Source organism: Nanorana parkeri, unplaced genomic scaffold (genome assembly GCF_000935625.1).
Source record: "Nanorana parkeri isolate BGI_ZX_2015 unplaced genomic scaffold, ASM93562v1 scaffold37, whole genome shotgun sequence".
Lineage (NCBI taxonomy): Eukaryota > Metazoa > Chordata > Amphibia > Anura > Dicroglossidae > Nanorana > Nanorana parkeri.
The window spans coordinates 2,196,566-2,217,546 of record NW_017306305.1 but is presented as its reverse complement, the minus strand read 5'-3'; the positions used below and the strand labels follow the sequence as shown (position 1 = coordinate 2,217,546).

General features: G+C 39.5%; 1 protein-coding gene across 1 annotated transcript in view; it reads left to right on the top strand.

Annotated features, from left to right (window-relative positions):
- LOC108798345 (ubiquitin-conjugating enzyme E2 E2) overlaps window positions 1-15,885 on the top strand; it is a 183,876-nt gene extending 167,991 nt beyond the window's left edge. The window contains exon 6 of the mRNA XM_018570087.1: window positions 15,222-15,885. Coding sequence (XP_018425589.1) covers window positions 15,222-15,319 — 98 coding nt within the window. The 3' untranslated portion in view covers window positions 15,320-15,885. The remainder of the gene's footprint in view (window positions 1-15,221) is intronic.
- The last annotated feature ends 5,096 nt before the right edge of the window (window positions 15,886-20,981 follow it).

Here is a 20,981-nt window from a genome sequence, read left to right as displayed (position 1 = left end):
TAATCTCCACCTTTAAATCCCTCTTCCTTCATTTGGAAATCATGTTTTTATGTTGCTGCAGAACTTTGGAAATTGTGTTTTAATCACTATATATAAGGCTGTGTGTCAGAACAAATCCTAATGTGGTAATTATCAGATAATATCCCTTCCAGTTTAATGCAATTATGGAAATATATTTTATAATTAGCGTAAGAGGCTTTCACCATGCAATCTCAGGCACTTTACTGAAACCTTGCAAACATGGAGCAGGCAAATTCAGGGCTTAAATAGTTTTTAAGTATTTGCTGTAAGTAAATTGTGCCTAAGGGTAAAATACACATTAATGAGCTGGCTTGATTAAATATTAATTGAATTTATATATTCAAACCTTTCTGCAACTTGGGTTAAGCCATTCTGTGATGTGGCCTGATGGCCAGAAGTTTTAGTTGCAGCAAAATAGACACATTTAAATAGAGTATGCCTGCAAGAAGGAAACTTCATTATGATTAATAGAATACTTTACAGCTGCTTGAATGGTAATAGTTATATTTCTTATGTTAGGCTAAAGTCATCAGTATTTTGCTTATTGGCTTCTGACTATTGCCATGGTGGTTGTTGGCACAGGTTTTCCTTTATATTTATCTTTGGAATAAGAGAAGTGTACATGAGCGATTGTCCATCATTTTTATTTAATTGACACTGCCAGTTTTGATGTGATCTATGGCACACTTTTATCATACTGGAATAAATAATTACTGTGGCTTCCCATAGGCCTCAGATGTTTATCAAATAACAAGGGACTGGGAGACATCTGCCTGTTGTCTGTAGCACCAGGTACCCAGGATTTCTCATGCGACTCACCACACAGATTGCATACACGCAATTGACATCTTCCTTGAAAGGAGGGAAAGATCAGCAAGCTTGCAATTTTTGGAAAACCTGTGTCAAGCACTTATCACTTGTCATTTAAATATGGCATCCTTGTAACCGAGTCAGCCGAGGCTACAGTGAGGGTGTTTGGCACATTTTTAGTATGGACAACTTCCCCGGAAATGTTATTTGTTGCTCATGTGATTCACTGAATGCTTTTCACAGAAGTGGATTTTTTAACCAGTTGACATCCGCGGTGTTAAACCCCCTTCCCATCCAGGCCATTTTTCAGTATTCAGCGCTGCGGTACTTTAACTGACATTTATTCCGTCATGCAGCGCTGTACTGAAATGAATTTTATACCCTTTTTTGGGGACAGATAGAGCTTTCTTTTGGTGGTATTTATTCACCACTGGGGGTTTTATTTTTTTACTATATTAAGGAAAAATTACCGAAATTTATAAAAAAAAAACAGTTTCCCCTATATTAAATGATAAAACATTTATTATTACCCAATTTTTTGGTAAAATATAAAAGATGGGGTCACGTCGGGTAAAAAGACACTAAACATGTCAAGCCTTAAAATTGCGTGCGCGCGCGAAACCTCAAAAAACGATAATACCCAAAATTGGCCCTAGGCGACGCTTTAAAAGCTGTTACCGCTCATCAGTTTAGTGTTATCAGTGATTGATGGCCCTAAAATGATTGCTCTCACTGCGACGTTCGCGGCGATATGTAACATGTGTAGCGCAATTGTAATTTTTGCGCGCTGGGGCACCGGACGCGTATTTACGTTTATAGGCGCGTAAACGTGGGGGTGGGGGAGTTAAACATTTTGGGGGGGTTTTTTCCCCTTTTTTTATATGTGGCTTTTATTTTATTTTATTTTTTTATGTGTTACTTTTCTTTTTTTTTATTTATATTTTTTTTTTTGCACTTATTGTTATTGCTATTATATAGGGGGATAACAACCCCCTATATAATAGCAAAGGCACACTGACAGGTCCTCTTTATGGAGATATTAGGGGTCTCTAGGACCCCTAATATCACCTATGGACCCCAAAAGAAGCTGATAAAGCAGAGATCTGCTTTATCAGCTTCTTCTCTCTCCAGATGACTGACAGGTGAATGCGGAAGTGATGTAACACACATCACTTCTGCATTCACAGCCCGGACGGGGATCAGCAAGGAGCTGATCTCCCGTCCTCCTCCTCCTGACGCCCTCGGAGCCGGTCCCGGGATCCAAGATGGGGCAGCGGATCCCGGGAATCAAGGTGAGGACCCAGGGTGGGCCGCGAACGAGCACATATAGGCGATCGGCGGGCTATGGACCCGCTGATCGCCTATATGTGTGACACCCGGTACCGGGTGTTCGCATTGGACGGGTCTTTTCTGCCCGTGCGTGCCCGCTAGGGGGCGCGCGCGAGCAGAAAAAAATTGCCGTCTGGAGACGGCAACCCGCAGATGCTGCAGTGCCGTCCGTCCGTTTTTTTACTACGGGCGGACGGCAAGAGGTTAATATATGTATCACTGACTCTAATAGCTAAAACGGTTTCTTATTTAGCTTTAGATGGCATAAGGAAGTGTTAGAACCTTTGTTAAGTTTTAATTTCTGTCTGTGTCCTCACTAAGTAGGTTTACCCTCTTATTTGACCTGGTGACCATTTCACTGAGATCGAAAAGTATGGGAAATCAAACATTTTAGAGTTGTCACCAGAACAAGGCGTGAGGTTAAATCCTCCAAAGGGGGACATCTGTTATGGTGACAACAGACAGGAATGTACTTTGTAGAGGTTTCATCTCAGTTACTGTTGCTTCTCCGGTACAGGAAGCAAAGGGAAATCTGCCCAACAGGGCACAAACATCTAAAAATAAAGAGTGGGTTTTAAAAAAAAGTTTTGGCTATACATACAACGTAACCACTTTCCATTATTTTGTACATAAAAAAGAAGGGTTACAAAATGTTTGTGTGCAATATTTCTCTAAAGAAGACCTTAAGACCAAGTCTTTAAAAAGTAATGACTTCAGGCCTGGATTAGGAAGTGTATGCACCCCCATACTGGTTGCAATATTATGCAGCATGTATTTTTCTGTAAAACATTTTAATAATGATGTATATAAATTTTATATATCAGTACATAACTTGCATTACTTTGTATTGGACTTGTGTTCTATGAACAGAAGGGCAACTTCTTGTTCTCTGTTACCCATCTGTCTTTGGCATTCGTACTGTCACAGCTTATGGACACTAGGCAGGTTTATCTGATCACTACCTTTTAAAGCAACATTTGTAAAAGTGTGTACTGAGCCACATGAGGGCAGGGGATTGCGAAGAGGCAGCCCAAGGCTATATGTAGTATTCAGGCCGATGGCGTCCCTTAATCTCCTGCGGCTTCTTCTGGTGGACCCTCTCTTCTCTGCTAGAAAGCGTTCCCCCCTGTGGGCAGAATGCAGCCTGTCCAAAACATTGTGATGAATGCTCTTCTGCAGAAAAGGCTACTTCTACAGCAGGCTACTTGCAGTAGCCTTTGCTGTGAAGGAAGTCATCTGTGTATAATGAAATGCCTTGCCTCACAAAAACAACTTTATACAATTATACACAGCTCATAGAAGCTGTTATTAATTACTGATGTAAACCAAGTCATAATTTAGGTTTACTGGCCCCTTTAATCATGAAAAGATGACATAAAATAAAGATTTCTTGCATAAATATAGTGCTTTTGGGTTTACACTCTTCATTTAAAATGTATCGCTGTTTTGGGTGCCATTTAAGTAGCAGCCTGGACAGATTAATCCTGCATTATTTTTAAAGCTGATAATTAAGACTTGTGATAGTCAGCGTATTAATGTAAAGCAGCAGATGAAGCACCAGACACCCTTCTCCTCCTCCCGCTTTCCTCCTCCTGCAATAAAATTGCAAACTAGCGAAAACCATTAAAACATTTTACATACCCAGGCAGTTGTTTCGGTAATGGCTGTTTTAAAATGGTAGCAGTGCGTCACATAATTCTGTATATGCATGTTTGTATTTCCCATTATTTGTATCTGTTACAACTGACAATATACGAGCGGAGCTGTTCTATACAGAGCCCTTGTGTGCATTGTATCTATCGACTGTGAGCTTTAAACATTCCCATGGCATGTGTTCTGCAAATGACTACTTCCATTTGCCATACTTGACAGATTGAATACTCATTAAGGCACCACATTTTCTGGATCATAGAACATTGTGCCAGACTGGGGTAAGAAAATGAACAATGACATTTTAAGTCGAGCTTCAGCCAAAACATAATTTTTGGCTTTAGACAGAGTTGAGAAGGGTTAGAACCCTAAGGTTTTTATTGCTATAATCGGGATATACAACATACATCCTATTCCAATTCATCAAAGAGAAAAATAAGATCGTTCACAGAAGAGGCCCAATCCAATAAACTACATAGAGAACATAAAGAGTTATAGGCAAAAATCAACCTTCTGTTAAACTATACTGTCGTACATTTTTGCCTAGAAATCTTTATGCTTTTAAATCTCTTTATGGGGTTTGTATTGCTGCCAATGTGTCACCATTGGATAGATTTCTCGCAACTTTCTGTTTAGGTGACACCTGTCTTCAGGATAGGAAGTAAGACAACAACTTCCTGGTGGGGACATGATCAGAAGCTAAAATCTGACTGAGCTTATAACTCTTGAAGCGCTCACCCCCGAAGGAGCCGCTGTACATGAAATAGAGGTTCTCCTACCAGTTTGTTCCAGCCACCGGTCCCCTTTGTTCAGCAACAGCACACCGATACTCACGGACAGAATGGACTCAAGTCTTAGGTTCTTTTTGTAGGTTTATTTGCAAAGGTCAACAGGAGAGAGGATTTGGGGTCTGTAGGATGCCCTGGCGGATTCTTCAAAGGACTGCTTTCTCCCCTAGCAACTGCTAAGGCCGATAGCACTGTGATCCGGTCCCAGGGACCAATAGTATTAGCAATACTGCGAACAGCCAGGATTGTCCAGTAACTTACATGGAGAAGGTTAGCTATCTCTGGACTCAGGTAAGAACCGCTGGCTTCTTCTAGAACAGATACCTAGAATAGGGTGAGGGATCTCTCCTGTGGGTCCCACACGGACGCTCTTACCAGCTCCTCTGCGGTACCCCTCAACAAGAAGACTCTACCTCTGGCCCAGCTTCCATCAGGTCTTTTCCTCTTCACTATCTGGAATCTCTGTGCCCTCAGCATCTGCAACTGCCAAGGAGCACTCCAGATTAGTAGTAGTATCCTCTTAGAACAAGGCACCCAACACCTGCCACGTGTATGGGGCCCAAGCAAAGTTCCTATGGTGTCCTAGGCCTCTAGGCCCCCAGCACTTGCCATGTGCTGAGGCCCAGGCCCTTTCCATCTGCATCACAGAGACCTCCTAGGGAGAGGCCCTAGGAGGGGAAGAGACCTCTGCACAGTGTCCCCAGACCTTTTATTACCTGCCCTCAGCCATACCTCTGAGTCATCCTACTCAGGGATTGGTCAGGGTCAGGTGCATAGTCATAGTCTGAGGATAGATCCTCACTCACTGTATGCTAAGGCTCCATTTTCCTCAGCAACAGGAGGAGTAATCAATCCAGCAGACTCAGGGACACTTATAGAATGCAGAGCTCTGAATAATCAGTTTCTAGACTGGTTACAGTCCAGACATTCCTAAATTGAATAGCGACATTTTAGAGGGCGCTACACTCTTATTACTCATTACTACGCTTAAAAAAGGTTTCAGTGCTCTTTGTGTGCCTATTGAAGATATGTCTCAGTCTGAGGGAAGAGTCCTTGTGTGAGGGGAAATGTCCTCAATGGGTGCACAGAAAGCAGTAGAAAGTTGAGGGAAATGTCTTCAAAGGGTGCATACACTTGTGCTCATATGTTTACATACCCTGGCAGAATTTATGATTTCCTGGCCATTTTTCAGAGAATTTGAATGATAACACGAAAACCTTTCTGTCACTCATGGGTAGTGTTTGGCTGAAGCCATTTATTATCAATCTGTGTTTACTCTTTTCCAAGGTTTTCGTGTTATCATTCATATTCTCTGAATAATGGCCAGGAAATCATAAATTCTGCCAGGGTATATAAACTTATGAGCACAAGTGTGCCCTGATAGCAGTAGAAAGGTGGCAGGGGCTCTAACATTTCCCTAACAAAAAAGGTTCCATTGTTGCTCAATGCAATACAATGTATCCCCTATGTGCCTAAAAGTTGTAAAAATAGACTTTACCTATAGAAGTCTGATGTCGATGAAGTCTGCCCAGATACACCGACATCATTCCTCCTTTCCCAGTTGACTGGAATTTTGTATTTTTTTATACTGGCTGACAGCACAGCTTCTCTCTGGTTAGGTAAAGGGTCACTTTAAGTGTTAGTGGCTCACATTTATCTATGAAACAGAAAATTGGTCATTTGATTTTTCAGTGTAAGCATTATGCATGTATGTGTAAATGTAAGTTTGTACATGTTCATCTTTATTATAGAAAGTGGTCTTATTCTTAAAGTAATACATTAATAAAAGAAATATAAATTACCATTGATGACCCCTACAGAATGCTAATTGTATGGTTGTCATACTAAACCTCTGGATTCAGTTCTTGAAGTGTCACAGACCTGAAACAGTTATACGGATCAGCAAACAGCCAGAAGGCACACTGCATGCTTTTTCTAGGAGTTTGATTTACTAAAAGCAAAAAGGCTGTTCACTATGCAAGGGAATTTGCGCTTAGCTTTATGAATGTGGTGAAAATTCAAAGAATACCCAACCATAAGCAAGAAAGATAATTAATAAGAATTTTTGCTTGCACCTGATTGGATGATGAAATTCAAAGCTTCACCTCATTCACTAAGCTAGGGGAACATTCCCTTGCAAAGTGAGCATCTTATTTGTCTGTAGTAATTCAACCTCACTGACTCACAGTAGTAAAGCAAAGGGATTAGCATGACTTCTCTCAACTATCAATTTCAGAATCATGGCAGCCTTGATGTGGTTCTTGTAAAGGTTAAATTGTAATTACAGTAACTCATAGCAACCAGCCAGAGTTCATCTTTTCTGGGTCTGACTTCAGCACAGTGAATTCTGATTAGCTTTTTTTGGGTGATTGCACTTTAAGCAGAACTGTAGATCTAACAACTACCTTGTTAATCCTTTACCGCCATATTCACCTATGCTTTATGTGGACAGGCATCGTCTATCTTTAGCCATGGGGCAATCACTGTTCATGTAACTCCTGTGCATGTGCAATGGAGTTACTTCATCCTGGCACCTGGTTCCATTTTTCAGAGTTCAGTAGCTGTGCCGGATTAATTAGGGGTCAAAGGGGGAAACTGCCCAGGGATCCCTCTATACAAAAATATGAGAAATAAAAAATAAATTACTGAGGTAATTTCATGTAAGCAAAGGTCTAGCTAGCACTGTCAGGCAAGACTAACCTCTATATTCTGTTTTATATGTATATTTATGTGGATTGTGAATAGTGGATATACACTGCATGGCCAAAAAAATCACACTTGTTGCAATGCATTTAGCTTTGATTATGACACCCATTCACTGTGGCATTGTTTCGATAAGCTTATGCAATGTCACAAAATGTATTTCCTTCCAGAGTTGCATTAGTTTTTCACAAAGATCTTGTAGTGATGATGGGAGAGTCGAACCACTTTGTAAAGTCTTCTCCAGCACAACCCAAAGATTCTCATTGGGGTTTAGATCTGGCCAATCCATGTGTAAAAATGATGTCTCATGCTCCCTAAACCACTCCTTCACAATTTGAGCCATGAGGAATCCTGGCATTGTCATCTTGGAATATGCTTGTGCCAGTCAGGAAAGAAAAAATCAATTGATGGAAAAACCTGGTCATTCGGTATATTCAGATAGGAAGCTGACCTAATTTTTTGGGGACATAACTTTGCTGAACCTAAATGGAATTATCCACTGGAAGGCTCTTACATATTTGCTTAACTGCATCCAGGTGGTTACTTTATTTTTTTGGCTAGTGTAGATCAATACTTTGTAGTATTTCCCTTCTCCCTTGTAATTCTGATGTATGGGGGGGGGGGAGCTTTTTGGGCACTAAACCTGAAGTGCCCCGGGTCCCTCAAGCTCTAAATCCAGCTCTGCCGAGAGTGTACACAAAGGAAAACATTTGCTAGCAGACATAAAATTCTCTTCTGCCAAAAACTTTTTTCCCCCACTTTAGTTCCATTTTAGGAAATAGCAATTCAGAATAAAATGTCTTTGTTGAAAAGGCCTTCTGTGTCAATGCATTTTGTGGACATACACAGTATACACCGTGAGCCTGATCTACTGAACTATGACATAATGTAAAACAAAGAGAATTCTGTACCCGATTTAAAAAGAAAAAGCATCCAAGCATGCTGAGAATTAGAGAATTTTGAAAAGCAAAGAAAGGAGAGCCTCACTTGATTGGGTGTTTGAAATAGATGCAGATTCATTTTAGCTTGTACCTTGTACACAATAAATGTAAAAGAAATTAAAGGAGTTAATAAAATTAGTTTTTTTTAAATGTTGTATTTGTTCACACCTTTGTGTAGAAAAAAAATGTGCAAATCCACTTTATAAATGTCTAAACATGCCAAAAGCAGAATGAATTATGATTTTAAGCATGTGGCTTTAATTTAATACATTCTAACACTGCTATTTAAACACTTTACTTTGCCTCCAGAGAGGAACACGGAGCTTTTAATTTGTCTGAGGGATACACTTAATATTCTCATGTTTTTATTCAGCGCTGAATGTATCAAAGAGTGAATGATTACTCGCTGCACTCTCTATAATTAAGAGTTGTTTACACACACAGCTAAATCACCAGTAGTTTCCACAATTTCATGCTCTGCTTTCTCTTTAAAACGTGAAGCAGAGCAAGTGACTTCCCCCTTCGGCCATGATTTATGAGGAAACCCATTGCTGCAAATCACACTTCCCGGGAATTATGGTTTACCGTATAGATTAAGAGATCAAGCGCTCGATCACAAATATTACTTTTCATCAGCACACTCTGTAATTTAGTAATACTTTTCTGCCATACATTTTATCATGCAGCTACTATTTTCACATATCCCAGAGAATGATAAGTCTTCTGTGTCAGTAGTTATTTTTATCTGCATCTGATTTTTTTTTGCTACCAGTGGAAGAAAGCCAGACAAGGTTCTGTTCCAGAACGCATTCAGGTTTACCGTAACAGCTTGTAGACACTAGTGACAAAAGAAGCAGGTGGAATCTTGTATGACTCCAGGCAAGCAGCAAAACACACAGTCAAAATACAAGCAAACCTGCCACAGTATTTTTTAATTCAGATTAGACGATATTGTAGTTCACCCCTGCCTCACTGCAGAGTCTCTCTCTTTCAGCTTCATAACTTCCAGCATGATCCACCTCTTTACAGCTTCACAACTTCCAGCATGATCCACCCGAACAAATTACATATATGCGCATTTTTACAGGAATTTTGTTGTCTGCTTGTGTTTCTGTTTAACGCATGCTGATAACTCTCAATGTCAAAACTAAACATTGAGTATGTCTTATTGTTACATGTATTTGTGTAATGTCATAACTTTCTGCACTCTATAAATCAGTAATCAGTAAAAGAAAAAAAAATAATAATAAATAAGCATTATGTTTTTGTCAAAAAGAAAAGCTAAAATCTGAACTCTGGGGAAATTTTATAACTGCCCCTGCAGTAGGACCCCTCCCATACTGCAAGTGTTAAATGCTCATTTTAGTTTAGGGCACCAATAAAAAGGAATGTCTTATTGGTTCTTTGAGGGACACAGGATTGAGAGACAGTTGGGTTATACTGCCGTCTACAGGAGGATTTGAACACAAAAAAAGCGACTAGCCAGTAAAACCCCTCCCACTGTCAGCATACTTTTGTTTTTGCTGGCAGTGGTCCTTGGAGGGTGGACAACTTTTCTCTACTGAAAAAATGTAACAGTTTTATTGCTAGCCATTTTCTCTACTTAAGATTTTTGTTTTTTTCTTCAATCAAGATTCTTCTACAAGCTGCTTGAGCTAGTCTCATAAGTGTTCAGATCAGCGTATCATCCGCAATAGTTTTGGAGGCGGGACACAGATCTTGCTGGACTGGATGATTGCGGGGCCTGCCTGGAATTTCACCTTCTAACATTGTGCCCCACATTGTGGCACTTTCTAGACCTGAGTGTTAGGTAGCAGTAGAATATATGGAGTGTCGCGCACACACTCTGTGCTCTTTCAGCATGAGGTAACGCATTCCTGCCACTGCCTCCGTTTAAACCTCTCCTGACACCAGCAGCCAGTTTGTGAGTGTTCGAGACTTAGCCTTGTGCTGAGAGCTTCATTGTTCCTGCTTTGCAGCACAAAATGTTAGCTTCTAGACCCACGGAAGCAGTCCTGCCCCAGAAGAAATAGCCTAAGCAGGAAAGACTCACCCCCCTCCCCCTTCTCAGGTCAAGAAAGTTCCTTTCATTGTCCCAGGCCTAAACCGCTTAGGCCGAGCCGGGTGCCCAGTTCAACCACAAGCCTTCATGTCTCCAACTTACCTGTGTCTCCACACAGATTAGTAGGTCTCCATGAAGCTCTTGCAGGTCTTCTGAATCAAGGGGTTATCACCTGAGTTCCTACTGTGGTAAGGTTTCAGCAGTTTTACTCCAACCTTTTCACAATCCCCAAACCAAAAGGGAGCATCCACCCCATTTTGTATCTCAAGGCCCTTAATGTTATTCTTCAGGTTCAAATATTCCACATAAAATCCAGCAGGTCTTTCATAGCTTCCCGTCTTCCTAGTCTCTGTGGACATCAAGGATGCTTACTTGTATGTCCCCATTTGTCCAGCACTCAGCATCAGCGATTCCATTACTTTGCTGTGGGTCCCCACCACTTCCAGTTTCTGGCCCTGCCATTCAGCCTTCCTTCTGCACCTCAAGTGTTTACCAAGGTTCTGAACCTTGTTCTAGCCATGCTATCCTGCCAAGGTATCCTCATTGTGGGTCATCTAGAGATGACCTCCTACTGAGGAAACACTTGGCACAGGTTCTGGCCAACAATGGGGCAATGGGCCAGCCCACATCTAAATGCCAGATGCGGTTTACAAATCTTTCAACATCTGTTGGGAAATGTTTTTTAAATTGCTGCAGGTCAAAATGAAAAATAAATACAAAACATATAACCAGATTTGATATAGGTTTTCTGTTTTATTGGTTGTTCAGACTGGGATTCTTCTTTTAGTGTCTTGTCATTAGGATAAATGGATCCAAAGTACAGTATATGGTCAAAAGTGTCCATCACACCTATATAGGCTTGTAGGACATTCCATTCCAAAATCAAGAGCTCCTCTCCCCCTTTCTGGCTATATCAGCTTCCTCTCTTCTGGGAAGTATTTTATCAAGATTTTGGAGTGTTTCTTTGGGAAATTGTGACCATTCAACTGCACGAAAGCTTTTGTGAGGTATGGTACTGATTTTGAATGAGGGGACCGGTCTTGCAGTTGGCATTTCAGTTCATCACAAAGGTGTTCATTAGGTAAAAGTTGGGGCTCTGTGTCCTCTACATCAAACTCATCAAACAATGTCTGTTTGGACCTGGTTTTGTGCACAGGGGCACAACCATACTGGAACAGACAAGGGCCTGGTCATGCTGGAACAGAAAAGGGTTGCCATAAGGTTGGAAGTACACAGTTGTCTAAAATATCTTTATTTAGTAGCATCAACAGTATCCTTATTGGCAAACAACCTGAACTCAATAATTTGGAGAGTTGTCTACATACTTTTGGACATTTTGTAAGCGTGATGATTAGGTGTCCACAGATGTTTAGCCATATAGTATGCTTACTCATACTGTCCATCTGCTCCTTTTATACATGCATGCACTCCTTATATTCAGAATATGTTGTTTTGTAGTATTGAAAAAAAAAAATTCCTAGACCTTTGAAGAAATCTGGCATTACTTTCTGCTGTGCATATGCTGGCGTAATATAAATCAGTGATAAATGTAGTAAATATCTACTATGGCTACCAATTAACTCTTTACCAACAAAATTGAAAAAGCAATGAATACTGTTTACAAATTCTCTGTTTCTTATTTCCTTCCCTTCAAATAACACTTTTGTCATGAAGATGGAAGTGCTTCCATTTTACAACATTGATTGCATTCTTACATTTTGCTGTTACTTCCATCTTCAGTATGCACGATTTAATTAGTAATACTAACATATTAGAATTCTGCTATAAGAAACAGATGCAATGAATGTTTTTTTGTGAAATGCAGTACCTGGATGTGATGTAACTTATCAAAAACTGTCTACAAGTTCCAGTATTGTTATAGCTGAACTCCAGGATAAGGAAATATTGTCCAAATACAAGAGGAATGTAAATTCTTTATTGAATATTGGTGTGCTTTGTGTATGTTCTCAGATCTGTGCAGTTATCCAATGTGAAACTTGGGAAGCTCTGTGCAATAGCTTCCTCTATTAGGACCAGTCACTTTTGCTTTCTCTCCTTCTGCTGGGTGGCTGGTCTTGTGATCACCCTTCTCTAGTAGTTTTCTGCAGGATGTCTGTAGTGGGAGGACCTATTGGGTCCCTCTCACAGCTCTGCTGTATGCACAGTCTATGTGGAGCACAGTGATGATGCCACCACTAATGTTACTAGATTAGATCTGGGTTTGCAAAGGCATTGTTTTACAAATAGTGGATGTATGTCCTTTGTGGCTACTTAGGAATATATTTACATAAAAGTTTTTGTGCTGAGTTCAGCTTTAATCGATGCCTGTCCAGACTATAGTCTGTATGGCTGAATATTTTGTCTCTAGCTCTCAGTGTATGACAGAATTTGCATGTTCTCTGCTGTATCCACATTCTGCAGCTTGCATTATGCATGTAAATAACTGCTGTTCGGCAATAAAATAGATGTAAAATGATGATGGTATTGATCTGAAGATTGATACCTCTGACCTAGCCTTACAGTGTTTAATCTGTTTGTCCTCAGGGGACACCCTACAGGGCAGCATTAAATAAGTTAATATGTGGCTTGTGTCTATTCTACTGGGCCAGATTATGAATTGGCTACAGAACACTATGATTATGAATGATTTAAATGTTCAAGTCAGATATTTTATGGCTAAGCCCATCATGCCCTTTTTCCTTTTTCATCAATGACATTTAATAGGTTATTGTAATTAATGAATATGAGTAGTAATAAAGCTGTAAGTATTTTATCATCATGATCTAATAAATTATCCTTTGAATAAAAAAGTATTGATTAAAACTTGTCCTATGTTCCAGCTAGCCAATGTCAGAGAGATGTTTTATGGAAGACGTCTTTTTTTCCAAAGTGATTAAGATTTTCAGACAGTCAGTATTTGCATAGGGCTTTGCACACCTTCCAACATAGTGCTTGGGCCTGGGGATTGGGCCTTACCAATGAGCACTGCAATGGGGGGGAGAGTAACGCTATTAAATGTAGATACTTGTAGATTATCCACTAGGTAGGGTAGGGTTGATAAACTATAAAATTACGCTAACTGCCTCACAATCCCTAAAATAAAAAATGAACCACACTGGAAGTGCATTGCTTTTAATAAGTGGTTAACTTATAGATGGGCATTATGAGAAGGAGCAGTAGAACAGCACTGCAAAACAGGAAGCAGCACCTGCATATGTAATGAACAAATAAATAACTCAAAATGTGTAAAAAAATAAATGTTATATATATATATATATATGTATATACACACACAGTATATTATAGAAATAAAAAATTAATAAGATTTTCATCACCTTTTTAATATTGTTTTTACATGTATATTTAAGTATCTGATATATCTTTAAATATTCCCATCTGTTCATTTGAGTGAGGTTTTCTTTCTATGTTCTACAATTGTAACCTGTTACTTTGTTTTTATTTAGTATATTTATTAGTATGTGCCTTTTTCCACATATGCACAATAGAGAAGATCATTAACTACAGTATTAGCCATAATGAATATGATATTTACAGTGCCATGAAAAGTAATTGACTGCATTTGACTGTGAAGCAGATCATTTCTATAAGTACATGAATGCAGTGTACAAGGAAAAAAAAACCCAAAGAATTACAATTTGAAAGTTGGCAGTTTCCCTCTTTGATGCCAAGTTATTTCTTCAGCGAAAGCCTTCCATTATTTTCATCTTGGATTATTTTATCTTTCACCTTGGAATTTTGGAAAAGTATTACATATAACAATTGTCTTTTCATAAAGTAGCAACATAGATTCTAGAACATGTCTATTCTACCCACACATACCAGTCAGTGAAAATGAAAAAAAAATACTAGCTATCTGGTCAATTCCAGATACAGAATAAAGCAGAAAGGGTCCCTAGACAAGATAGCAGATTTGCCCCCACGTCCTTTCAATTGACATTGATAAGGATGGCAACAGGCACAGAAAAGCTTTCCTGTTTACATTGTCTGTACCAGGATGGTCCCTTTCCATCAGAGAACAACAGCCTACAAGTGTATCCTCCTTTGTGAAGTGACAGGTCTGAGGACACAGCTTTGACCAATTGTGTTATCTACTGGTTTACTGCTGCAGGAACATGAACACTGATTACCTGATTTTGATTTAAGCATTCCTTTCAGTGGGATTATTTGTATTTAGTATATATAGTGAAGCAGGTTATAATAAAACTATAAACAGTGCAATAATCGTAGAAAACATTATTACAGTTCTTCTGTTCTATAGATATTGATGTATTCCAGTGCACTTGCTAAAAGCTTTCACAATTAGCATCTAGCTGTGCCTTTAATGTAAGGTCAAGGTTGGGATGAACCCCAATATTGTAATAAGTATCTCAGTGCAGTAAATGTGAGGACACGGCTTGGGAGCACTCTATTCTATGCAATGGGCTACCTGAAATGTCACCTGAAGTTTGCTGCAGACTTCCGGGAGAGGCAGTGTGCCAGCTACATGAGCAGTTGTTTCTGCAGTATTCTGTTTACAAATCCACTACTGTTGCCAAGTCTACAAACCGCAAAAGTTTGATTTTCATTTTCTTGGCATTTATAGAAAATCAGAATGTCAGCAGAAGTGAACAAGACACTTTTAACAACAACACCCCCTCCTCATCCCCATAACATCAGAAGAAGGTGTTTTTTAGTTTACAGAGGTGAATGGCGCCGGACTGGTAACATTGCTTGAGACTTCAGTGCATAAGAGGCAAGGAATTAAATAAGATCATTTTATTGTCAGGGTGCACTTTAAATATGGAGGTATAGTTATAACAGTATCAGTAATTTGTTGCTTTTGCATGCATTCAACCGGCATATTCAGTTATATATATGTATATGAAGTGCTAAATATTTGTTTTGTTTCTCTTCTAGCTGACCCTCTTGTCGGAAGCATCGCCACCCAGTACACGACCAACAGAGCAGAGCATGACAGAATGGCCAGACAGTGGACCAAGAGATATGCTACATAGGATTTGTTGCAGTGGACCTGAGCAAGCACATTCACTAAGTGCATCAATAGCGCTTTTTTGGCTTTTTTTTTCTCTTTTTTTCTTTTTTTTTACACCTTGTGACAAAATACTGTATGTCCCTTTTTATTAAGACTTTTTGTTAACTTGAACTCCCCCAAGATATATTTGGGATTTTTAGTTTCTGTGTAAGAATTGTTGACTATGTGATAGTATAGAGGTTTGTTTGGAAGCCTTGTATCAATATTTGTGTTTTTGGTTTGTTTTTTTTAGGGCAACGGGGGGTTATAATTTAATTTTTGTTGCCTCCTACTGACGTTTGTTAGTGTTAGATTTTTTTTCCCCTTGTTTTATATTTGATTTTTTTGTACTTTAGTCTTTCAAGGTGGGTGCATGCTCCAGGGAACAAAGTTTTATATATAACATTTGAAAGTAAGAATCACTGTGTATAACTAGACTGTGTTCCCCCACTCTGAATGAACAAACTGGGTATTTAAGATTGCTTGTAAAATATTTGAGCAGAATATTGAGCAGCTGATGTACAATTGTGTTAAAAAGCACTCAATAAAAACACTGCGGACAACATAAATGTCAGTACACTGAAGTTTCCGAAGGGAAAGTGTTGTAAAGACGGTGTTTTATTGTTCAGTGATGTCATCTGTTCCATTTGAAATAAATATGCCCATTTTTAAGGTTCCTGGAATGATCTACAATATCTGATTATAGAAGAATATCTGTGTCCCCTTATATTATTATCAGCAGTGCATAACTTTATCATTGCATCTGAACAACCAGTCCATTTGCGCATTTCATACTGCACCAGGAAATGTTTTGGATTCTATACCTAACATTTTTTTTCTTCAGACGTTTTAATAAGTAAGCCTGTTTCTGTCCAATACTTGGTTAGTTGATTTTGCTAGTCCCAGACCAAACATCTGGAACTGAGAACAGCTACAAACACACAATGCATTACAACTTGTCAGTTCAATAAATGTAATCATTTACAGCTGATCTTACTTTCCATTGGGTTGCATCCAACTCTAATAAGGTGTAAGATCCAGTTTGAACAAAACGTTTTTATTGAGCGCTGACTAGTACAAAGTGCATTGCTCTTGAATCTGTGGACTGGGGAGTGGACGGGTTCCATTGTTGGCCTGGCACCCATGGCTGGTGGGTGCAGCCTGAGATGTCCTGCAGCTATGATTTTTTTAAAAGTTAGAACTAAGGCTGGCCATATACCTAGGCCGGATGAAAAACAATCTACTAAATCTCCCGCTGCAGCTATTGTACTTAGTCTGCTCAGCAAGCTGTCAAATTATCTGAACAGTGCCTGCATCTGCTTGGATTCAGGATCTGTTCAGCTAACAATTGTCTACTGAAGGATGCTGGACAGGAGGCAGCAGACAAAGCCACACTGAGCAAATTTAGTCCTCTTCATCAAGAAATGGCAAAAATTTACTCAGTGTAGAGCCAACTGAAGAATAGTTTAGGACTTTTGCATGCCTTTGAATGGCTGATAATCTGGTGGTATTATGCAGTTGTTTCCCTCACAATGGTCAATGGTCTCCAGGAAAGATAAAGAGGGTGATTCTTCCCAACAGAGATAAAATACAGCAATAAAACCTCCCTACTGTAATTAAAAACTTTAAAAAAAAAAGCTTTTGGAACAGTTAAAATCTACGCTGGTAGTTTTATTTCTTTGATATTACTAATATATTCAGCAGTCTGGATGTATCAGTTTCTGATTAGAGATATCAAAACAAATCCTTGGAAGCAATCTAATCAATGCATGTCTTGGGACAGGGATCAGTCCATGTAGACCTTTCTTGTAAAGACAATATCCTAGCACTTCTTACTCTCAGATTTACTTGTGCTGAGATCTTCCAATGTTTTGGAAGGTCAGAGTGAGGACAGGGCCTGATCCTTGAAGGTGCCATCTGCATCTGTGCCACATCTGTTTTCTGGCAGAATTGCAACGTACATATCAGCGAATTTGAGGACAGATGTGTCATGTCCTGTTATTCTTGGTAAAACCTTTGTCTATCTAGAAGTATGCTAAGCGTCATCTAGGAAACGATGCAAAGATGCACTAGCAAGTGAAGTAGGGGATTGAGAGTATGAGGACATTTCGTCACAAATTTGCTATGCGCGCATGATTTTTACTTGTTATGATGGTTAAGACATACAAAGCCAAAACACCGCCTTTTTCTAAGACCAGGTCTTAGGCTCCATCCATATTTAGCGTTTGCGTTTCCTGCGCAGTCTTCCTTCCGGAAAGATTTGCTAAAATCTTAACAACTGCGCGGATTCCGCTCGTTTTCAGCTATTACTATAGCCGCGAACGTGCAGAATCCGGCAAAAAATCGTACTTGTACTATTTTGCAGCAAAAGGCTGAACGATGCACATTAAAGTGCATTGTTTTTTATGTTTAGAGTGGTTCCACATGTATTTGTATGGCCGAATACGTGCGGACAACCGCTCCTGTGTGAATGGAGCCTTATGGTGAGCATAAACTGCAATACAATGGATGAGAATATTGTTTGAGACAATCAGCCACATAGAACATAATGTGAAAGTAAAAGATCATTGTTCCCTTTTCTATAGAAAAAGGGGAGAAAGCAGACATTTTACCATGAACTGTGTTGTGCAGATGTGGCAAATCCTGGTGATATTGTGAGCCTTCAAAAGCTGTTATTATGACTAAGAACATTATCTGTAGAGGTGCAGTGGGTGAGCAAATACTCTGGCACTTTCTGCTGGTAATTTGTGACAATGCTGACCACATGTTCATTGTTTTTGGCTTAATACTGCTGGTTCATTTCAAAAAGCTGGCATCCATCACACTTAGGCTGCCCCTAGCAATCCTGCTGCTGGTGATTTGTCTCTAGTGGCATAATCGCCTGTCTAACTTCAGATACAGACACTACTTTATAAACCTGTGAGGAAGAAAGAATTAAAAGAACTATGGCCTAACATTTTTTTTGCCATAGTTCTCTTTAGGGTCACAGGAGAACATATACTAATGTCCCCCTGTGACCCAAAACTCAGCATATAGCAGGCTATAGCCAGCTGTGCCCGCCCCATCTACCATCTGTCCCTTCAGTCAGCGCTGGAGGATCGGAGAGGGGAATTCCTGCGGGTAGCGGTGACTGACGGTCACCGCTCTCTGCAGGGAGATAATCGGAAAGTGAGGGAGCGGTTGTACGCTATCGCTCAATTCCCAATCAATAGAGCCGACGTGCGACAGTTTCAGTATCGCACTTCGGCTCTAATTACGGGGATGAGTGTAATTCGCTCTCCCCATAATTCTCCTTTAATCAGCAATACATTCCTAATCCAAATGGTTCTTCTTTCTTAACAGTGGCTGTAAAGCATATATCATATTGGCCTATACATTCATTCTGACCATTGCATAATTACCAACATTTTTTTTTTATTACTTCAACTGCTGAGCCAGTAACTTTGCCCTACTTAGACAATCTTGGAACACAACGGAACTCTAGAAATAAGTCTAGACACATGCATTGCTCTGAATACCAGACTAAAACCTGTTTCTGTAGACTTGACTTGTACTATTAATTTACAACCTGCAAACTGATCCACAGAGTTTGTACCCCCCAATCCAAACTTGTTTTTATTGCTGCTCTGATGTAAAAGAGATCTGCCATATGATATAGCCTGCCAAACATCAGACAGATATAAAAGAGAATATTTAATGCAGCTCTGTATTCATTATTATGTCATTGCATCTATTTTTAAATGCAAGTAGTGTAAGTAAATGAATGTGAGTATCTTCCTTTTGCAAACCTATGTTCAGCAGAGCTCAGACTGGAAGAGGTAGAAGCAGCCGAAGTAGCCACTCAGTTGTGTTGCAGTGCTAATGTGCTGACAAGGAGCATGCTGATAGGAGACTAAAGCAAAGTGATAGAGAGATTAGTTTAACAGTCTAATCTCTCTGTCACTTGACCTTTTGCTATCCAGAAAGGTCAGGGGGGTAGCAAGATCTGTAAATGCTACTTAACTGCAGCAGAGAAAACCTCTGGTCTCCAGTAGGGCTGAAACAACTAATCAATAATGAAAATAGTTGGGCTGCTTACAGCTCCTCACACCCTCCCCCCTCCCTGCTCACCACTTCACTCGCTAGTGTGTTATTAACCGCTCTGGCCGCCCCGGAGAAAAGTATTGAGGAGTCACAACGAACGCCTAACAGAGTGCGGACTGACCATTCGCTCATCGGCGAGATGAAAAATGTAATCTCTAGCCAATCGGCTCACATGCATGAATCCGCATGTCACGGCACGGATTCAAGCATGCAGCCAATTGGATTACCCCAGACAAAAATGTTTGAGAGGGGTTCTTTCTGTGACGTATGCCTGGGATGACAGCTACTGTATGTAAAAAAAATAAATCTGATATGTGCATTAAATAAACATTTAATTAAATAGACTAAACATTTTTATATTTTTAATCCGATTAATAATCATCCAAATAATCGATTATAAAAATTATCATTAGTTGCTGCCCTTGTCTCCACCCCTGCCACAAAGGGCTGTGCTGTGTAGCAGAGCTGTGGTAATCCCAAAACTACATGGACCTTACTTTACCCTTTAGTAGGTTAAACAGCTACTTTATAGGTGTTTAATTATTGTATTTGGCTCTTTGGCCACAATTCAGCAATAAAGACACTGTCCAAATGGAAAGAGCTTCCTTATACTTTATTTCCAGTACAGAATAGAGTGTGCGAAGGGGTCAGTTGTGAGTGGAATAACAATTTGGCGTGCTTCTTCAGGGTGAGTCATGCTACATCATAGGTCACATGGCCTAGTGCAAGGAATGCATGGGAAAGTGTTACTATATACTAACCCATGAGCAAATGATCAGATATCATACTGTATTGCAACCTCTTAACAAACATATTTTAAAAAAGAACAATCTTTAAAAATAGCTTGTGATTAAAACTATAGTGGTACAGATATTTCTAACACTGACAGTAAAATATTTCAGATGTCTATTTAAGAAATTGAAGGTATGTTTTGCAAAGGAGGAGAGTAGGGCAACCAGAGAGATTGTCCTTGATTTTCTCCAATCACAAAGGTTTTGTGGCTTTCAAAGGGTAATGATAAAGTTTACTTACTCAAAAGGGGAAGCTTTTTATCTCATAGGCAACATGTAAATATGTTGTTGTGTCTAAGCATATGCTGACAAATTTATCTTTTATCTCGTATTTCCACTTTTGCTGTCAAATTTGAGAAAACCCCAAAAATATGTTTGTTATGTGTTCCTAATCACATAGCATATATAAAAATATTTCTTACCTTTTAAAGGTTTCATTGAGGAAGGCCTTTGTGCAGATTTCAGGGCCACTCTGAGCAGTTTGAAAGTTGAAGTAGGTGGACAAACTGAGGGACAGACTGAACTTTCTTTTTTTAATATCCAATGCTCCTAAGTCTAACCTTTTCTTAGAATAGACAGGTCTAGGTTACAACTGATAAGATCTTCCAGCACAGTACAGACAGGGTTAATTACTGTAGAGTAAACAACTTCCCACAGCCCCCTCCTTAACATTAGCAGCACTTTTTAAACAGGTTATGCTAAGTGAATGGGAACAAGTAACATATACAAAGCAGCTGTTATTCCAATTTGGCTGCAAAATGGAAATACACT